At 48.2% G+C, this 19,329-nt stretch overlaps 2 protein-coding genes across 5 annotated transcripts in view; one reads left to right on the top strand and one right to left on the bottom strand.

Annotated features, from left to right (window-relative positions):
• slc25a44a (solute carrier family 25 member 44a) overlaps positions 1–19,329 on the top strand; it is a 98,475-nt gene that overhangs the window by 33,094 nt on the left and 46,052 nt on the right. The window lies entirely within an intron of this gene.
• ireb2 (iron-responsive element binding protein 2) overlaps positions 1–19,329 on the bottom strand; it is a 54,543-nt gene that overhangs the window by 19,722 nt on the left and 15,492 nt on the right. Inside the window, exons 7-16 of the mRNA XM_078532528.1 lie at positions 19,130–19,313; positions 16,629–16,768; positions 16,331–16,502; positions 16,139–16,239; positions 13,025–13,141; positions 11,021–11,180; positions 9,517–9,652; positions 8,706–8,790; positions 4,092–4,248; positions 3,883–4,007 (exon numbers count right to left, since the gene is read on the bottom strand). Coding sequence (XP_078388654.1) covers positions 3,883–4,007; positions 4,092–4,248; positions 8,706–8,790; positions 9,517–9,652; positions 11,021–11,180; positions 13,025–13,141; positions 16,139–16,239; positions 16,331–16,502; positions 16,629–16,768; positions 19,130–19,313 — 1,377 coding nt within the window. The remainder of the gene's footprint in view (positions 1–3,882; positions 4,008–4,091; positions 4,249–8,705; positions 8,791–9,516; positions 9,653–11,020; positions 11,181–13,024; positions 13,142–16,138; positions 16,240–16,330; positions 16,503–16,628; positions 16,769–19,129; positions 19,314–19,329) is intronic.

Raw genomic sequence — 19,329 nt, 5'->3', positions numbered from 1 at the left:
AATGGAAATAGTTTACCAGAAAAGTGTGACAAGCAAATCATGATAAAAGGGAAAAAAGGTCAACGCACAGGAACCACTCACCCTATGTAGCATGTTAGTAGGACTAAGATGAATCCTGTCCTGTAGGGTTTAAACTGATTGCTATAAGCTGTTTCTACAGGCAGGCTATAATAGATATACATTCCTTATTTATTGATGGATTGGTTCCACTGTTCTCAGCTGGGGACCCTTCAACAGGTCGTTCTAAGTATTTGGAGCTGATTCTATTCAATTGCAAACATACAATGGGGCTGTTGCAATAAATGTTTAATCATCCACTATATGTTTATGGAGAAGAGCCTTTTTAACTCCTGTGTGGTTAAGAGAAATATAGTTTATTTTTTTGTTCAAAAGGTTTTTGGAACTACACCTTGCATGATAGTGCACAAAAGCCAGCATGAAACACTGAGGGGAACATGGCACACCAGATGACTCTGTGTTATAAAGGCGAGATTAACATTGAAGTTATGCAGAAGAAGCACTGTTGTTGTTTTAACATTAAGGAGATTTGGGAATCCTGTATTTACTGCAAGTATATCACTTGCACTGGGTATGGTTAATTTTTAAAAATTCATTTACACCGCTGCAGTCCATGTGGTGTAAGTACACCCTTAGTGCCAGCGACAGCGAAGGAATGGCGATATATTTCCAAGCCAGGATTGTGAGTGACTTGGAGGAGAACTTCCAGGTGGTGGTGTTTCCACCTACCTGCTGCCCTTGTCCTTCTAGCTGGTAGTGCCACTTGACAACACTGTTGATGACCTGTTCCTTTACTTTACTGATCATCAAGAGTAGACTGATGTGGCAGTAATTGGCCGGGTTGGATTTGTCCTGCTTTTTGTGTACAGGACATACCTGGGCAATTTTCCACATAGCCGGTAGCCAGTGCTGTAGCTGTACTGGAACAGCTTGGCGAGGGGTGCAGCAAGTTCTGGAGCACAAGTCTCCTGTACTATTGCTGGAATATTCTCAAGGCCCATAGCCTTTGCACTATCCAGTGTCTTCAGCCATTTCATGATATCACGTGGAGTGAATCGAATTGGCTGAAGACCAGCATCTGTGATGCTGGGGACCTCCGGAGGAGGCTGAGATGGATCATCCACTCGGCACTTCTGGCTGAAGATTGTAGCAAATGCTTCAGCCTTATCTTTTGCACCGAGGTGCTGGGCTCCTCCATCATTGAGGATGGGGATATTTGTGGAGCCTCTTCCTCTAGTGAGTTGTTTGTCAACCGCCATTCACGACTGGGTGTTGGCACGCAAGTAGTCCTGTGTTATAGCTTCACCAGGTTGGCACCTCATTTTTAGGTATGCCTAGTGCTGCTCCTGGCATGCTTTCCTGCACTCTTGATTGAACCAGGGTTTATCCCCTGGCTTGATGGTAATGGTAGAGTGGGGGATATGCCGGGCCATGAGGTTACAGATTGTGTTCAAGTACAATTCTGCTGCTGCTGATGGCCCACAGCGCCTCATGAATGCCCAGTCTTGAGTTGCTAGATCTGTTTGAAATCTATCCCATTTAGCACGGTGGTAGTGCCATTCAACACGATGAAGAGTATCCTCAATGTGAAGTCGTCTCAGTCTCCACAGCGACTGTGCGGTGGTCACTCCTACCGATACTGTCATGGACAGATGCATCTGCGGAAGGCAGGCTGGTGAGGATGAGGTCAAGTTATGTTTTTCCCTCTTGTTGGTTCCCTCACCACCTGTCGCAGACCTAGTCTAGCAATTATGCCATTTAGGACTCGGCCAGCTCAGTCAGTAGTGGTGCTACTGAGCCACTCTTGGTGTTGGACATTGAAGTCCGCCACTCAGAGTACATTCTGCGCCCTTGCCACCATCAGTGCTTCCTCCAAGTGGTATTCAGTGAAAGAGCACTGATTCATCAGCTGAGTGAGGGCTATACATGGTAATCAGCAGGAGGCTTCCTTGCCCATGTTTGACCTGATGCCATGAGACTTCATGAGGTCTGGAGTGGATATTGAGGGCTCCCACAACTCCCTCCCGACTGTATACCACTGTGCCGCCACCTCTGCTGGGTCTGTCCTGCCATCCCCCTACCCAGGGATGGTGATGACGGTGTCTGGGACACTATCTGAAAGATAGTGAGGATGACTATGTCAGGCTGTTGCTTGCCTAGTCTGTGAGACAGCTCTCCCAATTTTGGAATTAGCCCCCAGATGTTAATAAGGAGGATTTTGCAGAGTCAACAGGACTGAGATTGCCATTGTCGTTTCCGGTGCCTAGATCATGCTGGGTGGTCCACCCAGTTTCATTCCTTTTTTGTTACTTTGTAGTGGTTTGTTACAACTGAGTGGCTTGCTAGGCCATGTCAAAGGGCATTTAAGAGGCAACCACATTGCTGTGGGCCCGGAGTCACATGTAGGCCAGACCAAGCAAGGACGACAGATTTCCTTCCCAAAGGACATTAGTGAACCAGATGGGTTTTTACAACAATCGACAATGGTTTCAAGGTCATCATTGGGCCTTTAATTCCAGATTTTTATTGAATTGAGATTCCACAATCTGCCGTGGCGGGATTCGAACCCTTGGGTCTCTGGATTGCTAGTCCAGTGGCAATACCACTATGCCATCTTGGTTTATTGTCTGAGTTACAGTCTGACAAGAGTGTACGTTGATGAAAATCAATTCCGATGCAAGGTCCTCAACCTGAAATATTTACTCTCTCTCTCTCTCCACAGATGCTGCCAGACCTGTTGAGTTCTTCCAGCATTTTCTGTTTTTATTTCAGATCTCCAGCATCCACAGAATTTTGCTTTGATATAAGTCTGCATATTCTTCCACCTATCAGAGACATGGCAGCATGAATGTATTCTAAGCTGGAGTACAAGAATTTTTTTGTTCATTCATGGCAAGTGGGCATCGTTGGTAAGGCCAGCATTTATTGCCCATCCCCGACTACCTTTGAGAAAGTGGTGGTGAGTCACCTTTTGAACCACTGCAGTCCATCTGGTGTAGGTGCACTCAGTGCTGTTACATCGGGATTTTAACCCAGCAACAATGAAGGAACAGCTATACATTTCCAAGTCAGGATGGTGTGCAGCTTGAGGGGAACTTGGAGATGGTGATGTTCCCATGTGCCTGCTGCCTATGTCCCTCTAGATGGTAGAGGTAGCAAGTTTGGAAGGTGCTGTTGAAGTAACCTTGGTGAGTTGCTGCAGTGCATCTTGTACACAATGCTGCCACCATGTGCTGTGGGGCAGGAACTGAATGCTTAACATGGTGGATAGATGCCAATTAAGCTTTGTCTAAGTTGATGTTGAGCTTCTTGAGTGTTGTTGGAGTTACACTCATCCAGGCCAGTGGAGAGTATTCCATCACACTCCTGACTTGGAGATGGTGGGAAGTCTCTGGGAAGTCAGGTGTACAGAATTCCCAGCCTCTGACCTGCTTTTGTAGCCACAAGATTTATGTGACTGGCCTAGTTAAGTTTCTGGTCAATGCTAACACCCAGGATGTTGATGGTGGGGGATTCAGCGATGGTAATGCCATTGAATGTCATGGGGAGATAGTTAGATTCTCTCTTGTTGGAGATGGTCCTTGCCTGCACTCGTGTGGCACGAATGTTACTTGATTCAGGCTGTTTCAGTATCTGAAGAACTGCGAATGAATGACAATGATTCTCTGTTCAACCACTGAATCTTGTGCATTTACCTGGGGAATGGATAGATATAGGCACACTCTGCCTGACCTCAGTCAACCAATTTACACTGAATATAAGGAGAATACCTGGCATTCAACTTAAAAATTATATAATTAAAGAATCAGGGCCTCTTGGGTTTTGTCGCCTGACTTGAGTAGTTCCCACTGTCTTGTTACCAACCTCTACTTTTTCTCTCAGCTCTTTAAACATGGATGGGATCACTTGTTGTTCCTCCACCTGTTGAATCTCTTCCCTGCTTGGCCAAATATCATGTAGGTAGATTTCTCTCCCGTCGGAGTTTAAACCTTGAAAATAACAGCAAAATATTAATCCCACTTTTTTCAAATTAAACAGATGAAAAGCAGCTAAATGACAAATCAAACACTCACCTAAAGGTTCCTTTTCAAAGTCTATGTTAACTGTACCAGCGATGGCATAAGCTACTACTAATGGAGGAGAGGCGAGGTAGTTGGCACGAACACAGTCACAGAGGCGACCCTCAAAGTTCTTATTCCCAGAGAGAACTCCACATGCAACAAGATCACCCTGTACCACACAAAGAGAGAGAGAGGGAGGGAGGGAGGAAGGGCGAGAGGCAGAGAGAGAGAAAGGCAGAAAGAGAGGGGGAGGGCGAGAGGCAGAGAGGGGGAGGGCGAGAGGCAGAGAGGGGGGAGGGCGAGAGGCAGAGAGGGGGAGGGCGAGAGGCAGAGAGGGGGAGGGCGAGAGGCAGAGAGGGGGAGGGCGAGAGGCAGAGAGGGGGAGGGCGAGAGGCAGAGAGGGGGAGGGCGAGAGGCAGAGAGGGGGAGGGCGAGAGGCAGAGAGGGGGAGGGCGAGAGGCAGAGAGGGGGAGGGCGAGAGGCAGAGAGGGGGAGGGCGAGAGGCAGAGAGGGGGAGGGCGAGAGGCAGAGAGGGGGAGGGCGAGAGGCAGAGAGGGGGAGGGCGAGAGGCAGAGAGGGGGAGGGCGAGAGGCAGAGAGGGGGAGGGCGAGAGGCAGAGAGGGGGAGGGCGAGAGGCAGAGAGGGGGAGGGCGAGAGGCAGAGAGGGGGAGGGCGAGAGGCAGAGAGGGGGAGGGCGAGAGGCAGAGAGGGGGAGGGCGAGAGGCAGAGAGGGGGAGGGCGAGAGGCAGAGAGGGGGAGGGCGAGAGGCAGAGAGGGGGAGGGCGAGAGGCAGAGAGGGGGAGGGCGAGAGGCAGAGAGGGGGAGGGCGAGAGGCAGAGAGGGGGAGGGCGAGAGGCAGAGAGGGGGAGGGCGAGAGGCAGAGAGGGGGAGGGCGAGAGGCAGAGAGGGGGAGGGCGAGAGGCAGAGAGGGGGAGGGCGAGAGCAGAGAGGGGGAGGGCGAGAGGCAGAGAGGGGGAGGGCGAGAGGCAGAGAGGGGGAGGGCGAGAGGCAGAGAGGGGGAGGGCGAGAGGCAGAGAGGGGGAGGGCGAGAGGCAGAGAGGGGGAGGGCGAGAGGCAGAGAGGGGGAGGGCGAGAGGCAGAGAGGGGGAGGGCGAGAGGCAGAGAGGGGGAGGGCGAGAGGCAGAGAGGGGGAGGGCGAGAGGCAGAGAGGGGGAGGGCGAGAGGCAGAGAGGGGGAGGGCGAGAGGCAGAGAGGGGGAGGGCGAGAGGCAGAGAGGGGGAGGGCGAGAGGCAGAGAGGGGGAGGGCGAGAGGCAGAGAGGGGAGGGCGAGAGGCAGAGAGGGGGAGGGCGAGAGGCAGAGAGGGGGAGGGCGAGAGGCAGAGAGGGGGAGGGCGAGAGGCAGAGAGGGGGAGGGCGAGAGGCAGAGAGGGGGAGGGCGAGAGGCAAAGAGGGGGAGGGCGAGAGGCAGAGAGGGGGAGGGCGAGAGGCAGAGAGGGGGAGGGCGAGAGGCAGAGAGGGGGAGGGCGAGAGAGAGAGGGGGGGGAGGGCGAGAGAGAGGGGGAGGGCGAGAGAGAGAGAGAGAGGGAGGGCGAGAGAGAGAGAGGGGGAGGGCGAGAGAGAGAGAGGGTGAGGGCGAGAGAGAGAGAGGGTGAGGGCGAGAGAGAGGGAGGGCGAGAGAGAGAGAGAGGGAGGGTGAGAGAGAGAGAGAGAGGGGGAGGGAGAGAGGCAGAGAGGGGGAGGGCGAGAGAGGCAGAGAGGGGGAGGGCGAGAGAGAGAGAGGGGGAGGGCGAGAGAGAGAGAGAGGGGGAGGGCGAGAGAGAGAGAGAGGGGGAGGGCGAGAGAGAGAGAGAGGGGGAGGGCGAGAGAGAGGGAGAGGGCGAGAGAGAGAAAGGGAGGGCGAGAGAGAGGGGGAGGGCGAGAGAGAGAGAGAGGGGGAGGGTGAGAGAGAGAGGGGGAGGGCGAGAGAGAGAGAGGGGAGGGCGAGAGAGAGAGAGGGGGAGGGCAAGAGAGAGAGAGGGGGAGGGCGAGAGAGAGAGGGGGAGGACGAGAGAGAGAGGGGGAGGACGAGAGAGAGAGGGGGAGGGCGAGAGAGAGAGGGGGAGGGCGAGAGAGAGAGAGGGGGAGGGCGAGAGAGAGAGGGGGAGGGCGAGAGAGAGAGAGAGAGGGGGAGGGCGAGAGAGAGAGGGGGAGGGCGAGAGAGTTGGGGGGAGGGCGAGAGAGAGAGGGGGGAGGGCGAGAGAGAGAGGCGGGAGGGCGAGAGAGAGAGGCGGGAGGGCGAGAGAGAGAGGGGGGAGGGCGAGAGAGGGGGAAGGCGAGAGAGAGAGAGAGACGGGGAGGGCGAGAGAGAGAGAGGGGGAGGGCGAGAGAGAGAGAGGGGGAGGGCGAGAGAGAGAGGGGGAGGACGAGAGAGAGAGGGGGAGGACGAGAGAGAGAGGGGGAGGGCGAGAGAGAGAGAGGGGGGAGGGCGAGAGAGAGAGAGAGAGGGAGGGCGAGAGAGAGAGAGAGGGGGAGGGCGAGAGAGAGAGAGAGAGGGGGAGGGCGAGAGAGAGAGGGGGAGGGCGAGAGAGAGAGAGGGGGAGGGCGAGAGAGAGAGGGGGAGGGCGAGAGAGAGAGGGGGAGGGCGAGAGAGAGAGGGGGAGGGCGAGAGAGAGAGGGGGAGGGCGAGAGAGAGAGGGGGAGGGCGAGAGAGAGAGGGGGAGGGCGAGAGAGAGGGGAGAGAGAGAGGGGGAGGGCGAGAGAGAGGGGGAGGACGAGAGAGAGAGGGGGAGGACGAGAGAGGGGAGGACGAGAGAGAGAGGGGGAGGGCGAGAGAGAGAGGGGGAGGGCGAGAGAGAGTGAGGGGAGAGCGAGAGAGAGTGAGGGGAGGGCGAGAGAGAGAGAGGGGGAGGGCGAGAGAGAGAGGGAGGGCGAGAGAGAGAGAGGGGGAGGGCGAGAGAGAGAGAGGGGGGGAGGGCGAGAGAGAGAGAGGGGGGGAGGGCGAGAGAGAGAGAGAGAGGGAGGGCGAGAGAGAGAGAGAGGGGGAGGGCGAGAGAGAGAGAGAGAGGGGGAGGGCGAGAGAGAGAGGGGGAGGGCGAGAGAGAGAGGGGGAGGGCGAGAGAGAGTGAGGGGAGAGCGAGAGAGAGTGAGGGGAGGGCGAGAGAGAGAGAGGGGGAGGGCGAGAGAGAGAGAGGGGGGAGGGCGAGAGAGAGAGAGAGGGAGGGCGAGAGAGAGAGAGAGAGGGGGAGGGCGAGAGAGAGAGAGAGAGGGGGAGGGCGAGAGAGAGAGGGGGAGGGCGAGAGAGAGAGAGGGGGAGGGCGAGAGAGAGAGGGGGGGAGGGCGAGAGAGAGAGGGGGAGGGCGAGAGAGAGAGGGGGAGGGCGAGAGAGAGAGGGGGAGGGCGAGAGAGAGAGGGGGAGGACGAGAGAGAGAGGGGGAGGACGAGAGAGAGAGGGGGAGGGCGAGAGAGAGAGGGGGAGGGCGAGAGAGAGTGAGGGGAGGGCGAGAGAGAGTGAGGGGAGGGCGAGAGAGAGAGAGGGGGAGGGCGAGAGAGAGGGGGAGGGCGAGAGAGAGAGAGGGGGAGGGCGAGAGAGAGAGAGAGGGAGGGCGAGAGAGAGAGAGAGGGAGGGCGAGACAGAGAGGGGGAGGGCGAGAGAGAGAGAGGGGGAGTGCGAGAGAGAGAGAGGGGGAGTGCGAGAGAGAGAGGGGGAGGGCGAGAGAGAGGGGGAGGGCGAGAGAGAGAGAGGGGGAGGGCGAGAGAGAGAGAGGGAGGGCGAGAGGGGGAGGGCGAGAGAGAGAGAGAGAGAGAGGGAAAGGCAGAGACAGAGGGTGAGAGGCAGAGAGAGAGAGAGGGTGAGAGGCAGAGAGAGAGAGAGAGAGGGCGAGAGGCAGAGAGAGAGAGGGCGAGAGGCAGGGAGAGAGAGAGGGCGAGAGGCAGAGAGAGAGAGGGCGAGAGGCAGAGAGAGAGAGGGCGAGAGGCAGAGAGAGAGAGGGCGAGAGGCAGAGAGAGAGAGGGCGAGAGGCAGAGAGAGAGAGGGCGAGAGGCAGAGAGAGAGAGGGCGAGAGGCAGAGAGAGAGAGGGCGAGAGGCAGAGAGAGAGAGGGCGAGAGGCAGAGAGAGGGCGAGAGGCAGAGAGAGAGATGGAGGGAGGGTGAGAGGCAGAGAGAGAGAGAGGGAGGGTGGGCGAGAGGCAGAGAGAGAAAGGGAGAGGGAGGGTGGGCGAGAGGCACAGAGAGAGAGAGAGAGAGTGGGTGGGGGGGGGGGAAAGAGAGAGAAACTCAGTCAGTAATTGACCATACAATCTTCTTCAATAACTGCAGAGGTTTAGAGCTGGGAAGAATAGAATGAACCCCAATTTAAAATTTACAAGTGAACAGCTTTCCACAGAGTTTCAGATTGTAAGATGACATGCAATGATAATTAAGCTGCAGTTGCATAATTGAGACACACGATGTCACTACAAAGTGATTAAGTCTGAAAAATGTTGAGAGTTATTTGGGCCATGATCCCCCATCCCCAATTCATAAACATTTCCAAATCTTCTATATGATAGTGCATTTTGTTTTCATACGGTGAAAGCATTAAGCAAGCATTAAGTGACATTTTGAAACATGTTTCTCAGTGCATCCACTGTCGTAAAGGAGACTCCTCTTGATGCAATGGCATCTACAAAGCAAACATCTGATTTTACCTGTTGGATACCAGCAACAACAGACTCTGGCAAAGGAGCAGTATTCCCAACACATGTCGCACAGCCATAGCCAATAACTTCAAACCTATTGCAAAAAGATAGACAAGTACTACTTACACTTCCGCTTGCAGTATATTTGCTAGGCCAGTGGGGTGACTTATACATATAGGTTGCCAATACCATTACCCAACACAAGTCCATTCAATAAAGGACTGCAAATGTTATGCGCGTCTCATTTCCACAGATGTGTTACGTTAATTTGTACAAACTGAAGAGAAGAATGCGCTTTCCTGGAGTGAGTCCACTCAGGAGACTCTCATCCATACTCACAGCGTTCAACCTGACAGCACCTTATTCCCAGTATAGCAGCTGTTCACCAAGCTCTCCACGGACAAACTACAAATAGCTTTCAGCACTCTTATGATTAATGAGCGCTCTATTGTGTCCCTCACATTGCAATTAAGTGCATCTTTGAAATTAGAAAGGGTGCGAAGTACCCTGCTAGGCAGTGAGGGACAGAGCTTCCGGCACCCACCACGATTTACGAACATATAAATTAGGAGCAGGAACAGGCCACACGGCCCCTCGAGTCTGCTCCACCATTCAATAAGGTTGCGGCTAATCTGATTGTAACCTCAATTCCACAACTCCATTTGTTACCCCTAAATAAGCAACTTAAATCTACTCCAGAACGTGTCATGAAAACAATGGAAGTTGGCTTCTCTCACTTTAACAGAGGAGATTAATTTGGAGTCACCCTAACTTCAGTACTGAATAGGACCCACTGAGGTGAGCATTTGAAAGCACCTACCCGAGGCTGTGCAGGTAAGGCAGTACACCGCTGGCATTCAAGTAATACGTCACCATTCCACTTCCGGGGGACAAGCTGGTTTTAATGTAAGGTTTAACAGACAGGCCTGCTTCAATGGCCTTTTTAGCCAGTAAACCTGGTGGAAATAATTAAACTTTGAATAAATACGCTTCACAGAAAGACAAGAATTAATCTTCATGAATATCTAATATGGTCAGAGTGAGGATTGTCAATTCTAAATTCAAAAAGGGTTGCATTTATTTGGCACCTTTCACAACCTCAGAAATGTCTCAAGACGTTTACAATCTATTAAATACTTATGAAAGTACAGTCAGAGCTGTGGTGTAAGAAGTGTGGCTGTCAAATTGCACACAGCAAACTCCCACAAATAACAACATGAATTGACCAGATAATCTGCTGTAGTGATGTTGGTTGAGGAATAAATATTGGCCAGGACACTGTGGAGAACTTCCTTGCTCTTCACCCAACAGCATTATGGGATCTTTTACTTCCACCTGAGAGGGGAGATGGGGAATAAGATCAAAATGGTGGAAGGTCACAACTTAAAGGGCTTCTCTGTTTCTCTCTCCACAGATGCTGACAGACCTGTTGAGTATTTCCAGCATTTTCCGTTTTTATTTCACATTTCCAGCATCCACAGTATTTTGCTTTAGGGCATATGTCTCATGAAACGACAGCACTTCCGACAATGTAGTGATCCCTCAGTACTGCACTGGAGTCTCAGTCTGGATTTTGTGCTCAAGTCCCTAGAGTGAGACCTGAAACCACAACCTTCTAACTGAGGGGCAAGAGTGCTACCCACTGAGGCATGGCTGACTCAGGAAGAATTTCTTTCAGGATCCAGCATTCTAGGGTAGGTAGTGACAATATTCTGACTGAAGCCAACTATGCCAACCATCTGTCTTAACTCCAACTTCAAAAGAACATGTTGGAACTCAGTGAACAACTGCCCTGCTGCCCCCAAGTAGTTGTACAGCCTGCTGATTCTTCTGGTTAAGATCACACAGGTGAATAATAGGCAGGTTTCCAGAGGGTGCCCTGTGCCCATGGATCCAACATCTTGGCCACGTCTATGAGATGGGATTGGGGAGGAAGGGAGAAACAGGGCAATTGGTCTCAATCTTTAATCGTTGCCTTAACCTAAACCTCAGAGGAACAGTCCTGCCACTCGTATGAATCATTAATCCCACTCCCTGACCTTCCCAGTCTTTTTACAACACCAAACATCCTTATTACCACCTCAAAATGCCATTTCTGCTAAATTAACGAGCTCGGAGTTGCTGCCTTTCATCTCCAAGGAAATGAGCTCAGAATGCCAAAACTCCTTCCATTCTCATCACTCTTCAGCTGGATTCAAACCAAGGTCCCAAAGATGAACTCACGACACCTTAACCTTTTACAACATCCTGTCCCCGAGAAATTCCAGATAGGAAACAAATGAAATTTTATAGTAAACTAGTTTGATCATAAATATATACTTTACCTGCCCCCAGCATGACAGATGGATTACAATTGTTCGTACAGCTTATTACAGCGGCAATGACAACAGAACCATGGGCGAGCTTATAATCTTTCCCTTCAAACTCAATGGCGACAATCTCCTTCTGCTTTTCTGGGAGAATCTGAAACCCTTTAAAGCCAGCCTGCACAAAATGGAAATTAAAATGCAGTTAACACAACTTGAGACAAATGGGTACAGAATTATACAATTTTGGATGGGATATAGAAAAGATATTTTAATAAGCTTGAAGTCTATTACAGTTTACCAAATATAATTATTATTATTCTCCAGCCACTGCTGTTCCAATTGTCCCTGGGCTCCATGGGCTCCATGTTGGGTGTGGTGTCAAGGGTTCTTCAGTGGCCCAAGAGGAGGCCATATATGCCCCATCGAACCTATGCTGGTTCTCTGTGGAGAAGCACAGCTTGTTCCATCCTCCCCTTCTCTATCCATGTTGACCTGCATGTTTATTTCCTATCAAGTGTGGACCTCAACAGCAAACGCCAGCTATTCAATCACAGGTTGAGAGGGGGAGAGGAGGAAGGGGAAAGGGGAAGGTTGCTAGGAAGTGAAGACCGAAAGAGTTCATGGCCTTCATGAAGCCTCATCCTGTTCTCAAGCGACTACACATAGGGTCGCTAGATACGTCATTAAACCAGAGGTGCAGCGATTAAGTTCAGTATTTCGCCCGCCGCTCCAGTAGAGATCAGATAACTTAGCTCAGATGGCAGCTTGAAGCCTGTCCAGTCTAAATAACTCAGTCAGTCATTGTGAATAATTGGGAGAGCAACGACTGTGCTACCCAGCAGCACTGCCAGGCTGTGATTGGCATCCAGGATGAATGGAAGGCACAGTCAATTTCTTGACCCAACAAGGCTCTCCACCATGTCCTGGTGAAGGCTGTATGTGTACAATTTCAATTCTCCATCCCATTCTGACCTCTCTGTCCTCAGCCTCCTAAGCTGCTCCAATGAAACACAACGCAAGCTCGAGGAGCAACATCTCATCAAAAGATGAGGCACTTTACAGCCTTCCGGCTTTAAGACCGAGTACAAAAACATCAGACCATAACCACTGTTCCTATTTTCTTGGACAGCAGGTGCTAGTGTCTGAGGAAAGTTCATCGATCTGAAACATTAACTCCACAGATGTTGTCTGTTCAGCTGAGTGCTTTCCAGCATTTTCCACTTTTATTTCTCATTTGCGGTTTTAGTTGAAGAAATAGCTCAGGCTTGAACCTAAATTTTCTAATGCCTGACAGAGCGGCTTCTGTCGAAGGTCCAAGTGTCGCCAAGATTCTGAAAAACTGCAACAGTAATGTCCAGTGTCTAGTATGCTACACCCAATCCCTTTCCATTTGTTTTAATGGAGCTGCGAACTTGCTTAAGTGGGTTAATAATTCTTAAAACAGCAAAGAAATTTCACATAAACAGCTACCATACAGTGCAATTTTCACTCAAGAAAGATTTTCTGCTAGTCAGCATCTTTTCTGGCAGTTAACAAAAAGCTGTTCCAGTACTCAAAAGGGTTAAGTCAGCATTTTCAATTTTCTTGTTAAATTAGATTACTTCAGCAGGTCCCATGACCCATGACCAAGCCCCAGAAGCTGCGAATTACACACGCCGCCGGCAGAACTAAATTGTATTCTTCTTTCTGTGAAATAATCTTTAACAGATCAATGATACTCTGGGTCCCAGATCTAATGACTCAATAACTGGTCACGTGAGCCGGACAAATTTACATCTGGAGTATAATTTATTTTGTGCAGCTTCACTATAACGCGGAACACAAACCTCCCTTTTCCCTACATGATACAAATTTTGCACTGGTTCTCTGAAGATTTGCTCCATTAAAAGGATTCACATCTCCCACAGCTTTTGCCAAGAAATTAAATAAATTATTTTCTGTGACCTTTCACAGGATTCCACATCCAGAATTAAAATACAATGCAGTTTGCCAATCTCCAATAAGCCCAGGCGTACACACCTTTTCATTCAGGCTGTTCTGAAAATCTTTCTTCATGTCATTTACCGCAACTCTGTCTTGTGGCCGTTTTGGACCACTCACATACGGGACAATAGAGGACAGGTTTAGTTCTATAACCTAAGGAATAGATAGAAGACATCAGTATACACTGCTCAGCCTTAAGATAAACAAATGTCAACAAAGCAAGTATGCAGAATTTCATTTTGTATTCCCAAAACCTCAAATGAAGGGATTGGTACACAGGCAGTTCTTTGACAGTTGCCTCTTGTTGGTGTTTTACGATTTCGAACTCTGGTCAAAGTTGAGGCATATACCGTTTCTATGAAAAACCTGTTTCCGTGCTTTCACGATGCTCAATGCCAGCGATATAACTGGATGACCACACTCATAATTCCCCATTGCAACCAGGGGGAGCTCCTACACAAAACATCTACTTCCAAGCAGCTTCTAACCAGCATAACTAAAAACATAAACGGTAGAGGGGAGTAAAAAGAGATTTGGTAGATTTAATACAAGAGACACACTCTTTACCACAAACTTTCTCTCCCCAAAAATTGTCATGAGCTTCTTTGTGTCTTTGTAACTATGTTTTTACTGTCCTGACCACTTTTGCAGAACTTTGCATTATGTCGAGTTGATTCAACAATTGTTTTTATGGGGTTACAATACCAGGAAAATGCTATAACACAGCAAAGAACTTATATAGTGCCTTTCATAATTTCAGGATGCCCCAAAGCACTTTACAGCCAATGAAGTACTTTTGATGTGTGACCACTATTAGGTTGTTGGTTTTTCCTCAATATAATTTGCAAACAGTAATCTGCTTTAGCGGTGTTGTCTCAATGATAAATATTGATCAGGACATGGGGAGAACTCTTCTGTTCTTTTTCAAGGTCGTGCCGAGGGATCGTTTACATCAACTCAAAGTGGGCTACTACCTACATTCACAGAATGGTACAGCATAGAGGGAAGCCATTCAGCTACTGTGCCTGTATTGGTTCTTTGAAAGGATTATTCAATTAGTCTCACTCCCCTACAATTTGCCCATAATCCTGTAAAACTTTCCCCTTCAGGTATTTTCCATTTGCCTTTTGAAGCTATTGACTCTGCTTCCACCACCCTTTCAGGTAATGTATTCCAGATGGTAACAACTCACTGCATACATTCCTTCCCTTGTGTTGCCTCTGGTCCTTTTGCCAATTATCTTAAATCTGGTCACCAACCTTCTGTCAGTGGAAACAGTGTCTCCTTATTTACTCTTCATGACTTTAAACACCTCTATCAAACTTACCCCTTTCCGTGCTCTAACGACAACAACCTGCATTTATATAGTGCTTTTTGTCCAGCAAATTATTCCAAGGTGCTTTACAGGAGTGTAATGAATGGACATGTAACAGAAAGCCCACATAAAGAGATATTGGGGGAAAGGTTTGGTCAAAGAGGTAAGTTTTAAGCAGCGTTGTGAAGGGAGAGAGGGAGAGAGAGAGCGAGAGAGAGAGAGCAAGAGAGAGAGAGAGAGAGAGAGCGAGAGAGAGAGAGAGCGAGAGAGAGAGAGAGCGAGAGAGAGAGAGAGCGAGAGAGAGAGAGAGCGAGAGAGAGAGAGAGCGAGAGAGAGAGAGAGCGAGAGAGAGAGAGCATTTCAGAACATGGGGCCTTGGGAGCTGAAGGCAGGGCCACTAATGGTGGAGCAATTAAAACGTGGTTGCTTTAAGAGGCCAGAACTGGAGGAGTCCAGATCTCCTAAGGTGGGGCTGGAGGAGATTACAGAATTAAAGAAGGGTGAGGACACAGAGGGATTCGAAAATCATTGGTAGAATTCTAGTAAATCTCCTCTACACTCTCTACAAGGCTAAATGCTAATTGTATAAATTAAGCTTGTGTCTACAGCTGGGGTGGGGGCACTCATTGGACAATGGTGTGTACATATAAAGAGACACTCTGCCCCTTTAAGAGGCAGTTAATTTGTTAAATTAGTTTATTGATATACTCAGTATAAAGAAACATTCTTGAGGTGCTCAGTCCATAGCACCCTCGCCTTTGAATCAGAGGGTTGTGGGTTCATGTCCCACTCCCGGAAAACAAGAACTGCGATTGTACTTGAAAGAGTTGCAATCTGTGACTGTTGATAACTCGAAAGAGTTTCCCCAACCATTGGGCTCCGCAGAGGCTGGAGTGCATAATCAACACTCCCGGAAACAATATTTTAATCTGATTTTACAAGTTTCCTTTGCTTTTGATTTTGTTACAGTGCCCCTTTAAGGGGCTGTCAACTAGTTAATTTGTTTATTAGTTCATTTGTTTTTATTTTTATATTCAAAAGAGTATAAAGAGACACTCTGAGGCCCTCCATGACCAGTAAACGTCACAGTGGCTGGAGTGCATCATTAGTCCTGGTAATGATATTTAAAATTTAATTTGATAAGTTTCCATTAGAGTTTTTGTTTTCGTTACAGTGCCCCTTTAAAGGGTGGTTCTTTAGTAAATTTGATTTACCAAAAAGAGTACTAATAGACACTTCCACCAATATGCTTGAGGCCTTCCACAGCCGGTGGGCTGGAGAGCATCGTCCCAATGGCCATCCTAATTTGATAGGTTTCCACTGAAGTTTTAATTTTCTTTTACCATAACCTGAAAGTGTTCCTTTCAGGGGTTGTTTATTCGTTTTATTAAAAGAGTATAAAGAGACACTTATTGACACTGATGGCGGCTTGTAAAGTTACGAGCTTATACATTTGTGATGGCTCACTTTGCGAATAAACCTAAAACTCAGTAAAGACTGATTTCTGGTCTTCTCCTTCAGCAACTGGCTGTCAGATGTTTAACAATGACATTCCTCCTAAAGTGTGGTGCCCAGAATTGGCCACAGGGCTCCAGCTGCGGTCTAACTAGTGATTTATAAAAGGCATAGCACACCTCCTTTTCTTTTGTACTCTAAGCCTCTATTAATAAAGCTAAGGATTCCATATGCCTTTTTAATAAACTTCTTCCTGCCAACTGCAAAGACTTGCGTATGTACATCTCCAGGTCATTCTGCTCCTGCACCGCCTCGGCCTCCGAAATTGTATCATTTAGTTTAAGTTGCCTCTCCTCATTCTTCCTACCAAAATGAATCACCTGCGAATACTCCGGGTCTTCTGATGGATTCTGGTAGTTTCTGAACAGTTTCACAGCTTTTAAATACGTTTCCACAGCTTCAATCTTCGTTTCACCATAACCTGTTATTTAAAAAATATCTTTAAAAATGTTGAAGGAAAGAAGAACTTCATGACAGTTGAGAGATTCCATAAATTCTCCAGTTCCTCTCACCTGTCTGTTTTAAGTGCCGTAAAGTAACATCGTCAACTGGGAAAAAGCTCACGGTAGCACCATATTCAGGACACATGTTTGCTATCGTTGTTCTGTCCGCTACAGAGAGCTGGGACACACCTGGGCCAAAGAATTCGACAAATTTGCCTGAAACTCCTACTTGCCTGAGATGCTGGGGGGAGTGGGGTGGGGGCGATTAAGAGGGAAAAAAAGAATTAATCCTCTGCTCTCTTTGCTTGCAATTTGGTTAATATTTCAGCTTGAAGGGTAAAAATAAAATTCCAAAACTTTCTCATACCTTTGTTATACTTAAAACAACATCGATTGAAGTGGCCAAAGGGTTTGTGGTCCCAACCAATTTACATCCGACTACCTCGGGTAAAGTCAGTGTGACTGGCTGGCCCAGCATAACTGCTTCACTTTCTATCCCGCCAACCCCTGGAAAGCAAACAAACACTCACTTTATTCACGTATGCGGGATAAAGAAAGGAGCACATTTACAGCGATCAAGCAAGCACTTTGCAAAACGTTTTCAGACATAACTGCAGAGTGGTGGCAAATTCAGCATATATCAGTAGCCTAGCCCAGATCCAACAAACACTCCACATAATGCGTAGGCAAGAATTTATTTTCAGCCCAGCAATTAAATATTATGTTGCATGACATCATAAATATCATTTTTTTATTAATCATACTATTTTCGAACCAAACACGACACAACATCAGATGCTTAAGTTGTTTTTCACACTACAAAGGTTGTGTTATCCAATACTTTACTGAAGTACCTTAGAATGAACAGCATAATGCAATGTTTTTTAAAGTCCATTATTGGTGGAGAACACTGGATCTGGTCATAAACTAGTCTAAAACAGCTGACATTTCTTTCATGCATCACAGAGTTTAAAAAAAGGCAAATTAACTCTTACTGTTTACTTAAATGAAAATACAACTGTCGGTGCAATGCTAATGTTCTATAACCAGAATAGGAATGTGAAAGTCATCTTAAGACAGATTACCTTTGCATCATTATCCCGGAAACAAATTTTTGGAATTCTGCATATAACACCACTATGATAACAACATTATCACAGGCTACAGAGTTTCGATAAGGGTTATCACCACCTTCTCAGGGCAATTAGGGATGGGCAGTAAATACAGCCTTTCTGGCACACCCATAACCAGGAGAACAGAAAAAGAAGGATTTCCAGTACAGCACTGGACTTCTAAACATTGGGTGAGCAACCAAACCGTGCTCAAAATCTACCGTTGTTGTCAAGAGCTACATAACCATTTTCCCTCAGTAGCAAGTTCAAGGTCCCTTTAATTTTGTTCTGGGTAATTGGGGAAAGAGATTTCACAGGCAAATGTTTTAAAGCAGCCACTCTTTTTCTCATACAAGACAAAAAAAGGTATTTCCTTTATACTGTGTAGAATAGATATTGGAACCAAGTTGATTATCCCAACCAACACTCACTTAAACTTTGCCGAGGTAATATGCTGAAATCTACAAGCTCCAACACATGGAAAGGATTTGAACCGGCTACTGCAGTGGTTCTAAATGAATTTGCAAACATGGATTCCCCCCACCTCACCAACCTGTATTTAAATTACACTATAAACTCTTTGCATATTTATATTTCTGAATGTAAGGTTAATCAGTGTCCTGTTAAAGGGACTTGCATGAAATTCTGCCAGGTGTGAGTGAATGCGGATGTGATTGGCGAAGGTAACCGGACAGGTTCAGCCACATGCCTGCTCAATGCTTCTCCACATGACATCTCCCTGCTCTTCCTGGAGTGGGATTAGACTCAGTGCTTCCTCTTGGGAGTTTCAGATGAGATTCTCCACCACCCGCCTGCTCACGGAATAGCTGCTGTGTTTCAGGTTTCTGCCCTTCCCGCTCTGCTGTTTACCAGCCTGCCTACTTCCTGGCGCGCGGCATTTCTGCAACTGCGGCTCCGCCAGTAACCGGGATGGACAACAGCACACCCCCAGCCAAGGCCGTCACAGCAGCCTGTCGCAGTCATGCTAGTTCACGTACCACGGTTTAAAAATCATTGACCTACTGAAGAGGTTTCATGACTCCATGAAGTCAGGTGGTGAAGAATAGAACTGGAGCCTAATCTTACATTCTTATTTACACAGATACTCATCATAAACATGTGCGTCCTAACCCGATCACTGCTGCTCAGTCTGCTCCAATATATATCAATTGAATTTTAAATTCCGCAAACTGCTATGATGCTTTGAAGGGATTTGAGGCTCTCTGGCATGCTAGGCCATTGACATTACTACCATGCCACCCTAAACCCCTGCGTTAATGCCCACCACCAGCATACTATCAAACACAATTAATAGCGAGTGCCTCTCTCTTTATTCTGGTTTTGTTTCTCAAACAGCAACACTAAAGAAGTCAGAGGAGGTGAGGCTCACAGTACAGAAAGTGAATGAACATGTGAAAATGACATTGCAGATGAACATGGTTTTTACTCCTTCACATTCAGCCTTGAAACCATTCAAACCAGGTCTTCGGTGAGGTCATGAGTGTTTCGACAAAAACATTCAGCAAATCCAGTTTACAAAGCCCAACTAAGTCATTCCAACACTGTGGAACCACTGATAGTCCCTCTTTAAAACAAATTGCAAATTTTAAACAAATGGACTTAAAAAGACTGCAAATAACTAAACACATTCAAGTGTTGTTGATTTTGTTTCACTTGGCTGCTTTAAGTTAAGGGAAATCTAGTCACACGATTTAAGTGGTTAAGGGGTAATAAGTGAAATCAACTGCACACTTACCCCATCCTAAAATTCCAAGACCATTCACCATTGTCGTATGAGAGTCTGTGCCCACCACACTGTCGGGAAACAGAACGTCTCTTAGGTCAAACACTACGCGGGACAGGTATTCTAGATTTACTTGGTGCACTATTCCACTTCCTGGGGGCACCACGGTCACATTCTGAAATACTTTGGAAGCCCACTGCAACAAAAAGAAT

This window comes from Cetorhinus maximus, chromosome 30, assembly GCF_964194155.1.
Source record: "Cetorhinus maximus chromosome 30, sCetMax3.hap1.1, whole genome shotgun sequence".
Taxonomy (NCBI): Eukaryota; Metazoa; Chordata; class Chondrichthyes; order Lamniformes; family Cetorhinidae; genus Cetorhinus; species Cetorhinus maximus.
Note: the sequence above shows the minus strand (reverse complement) of the source record. Positions and strands in the feature narration are given on the sequence as shown.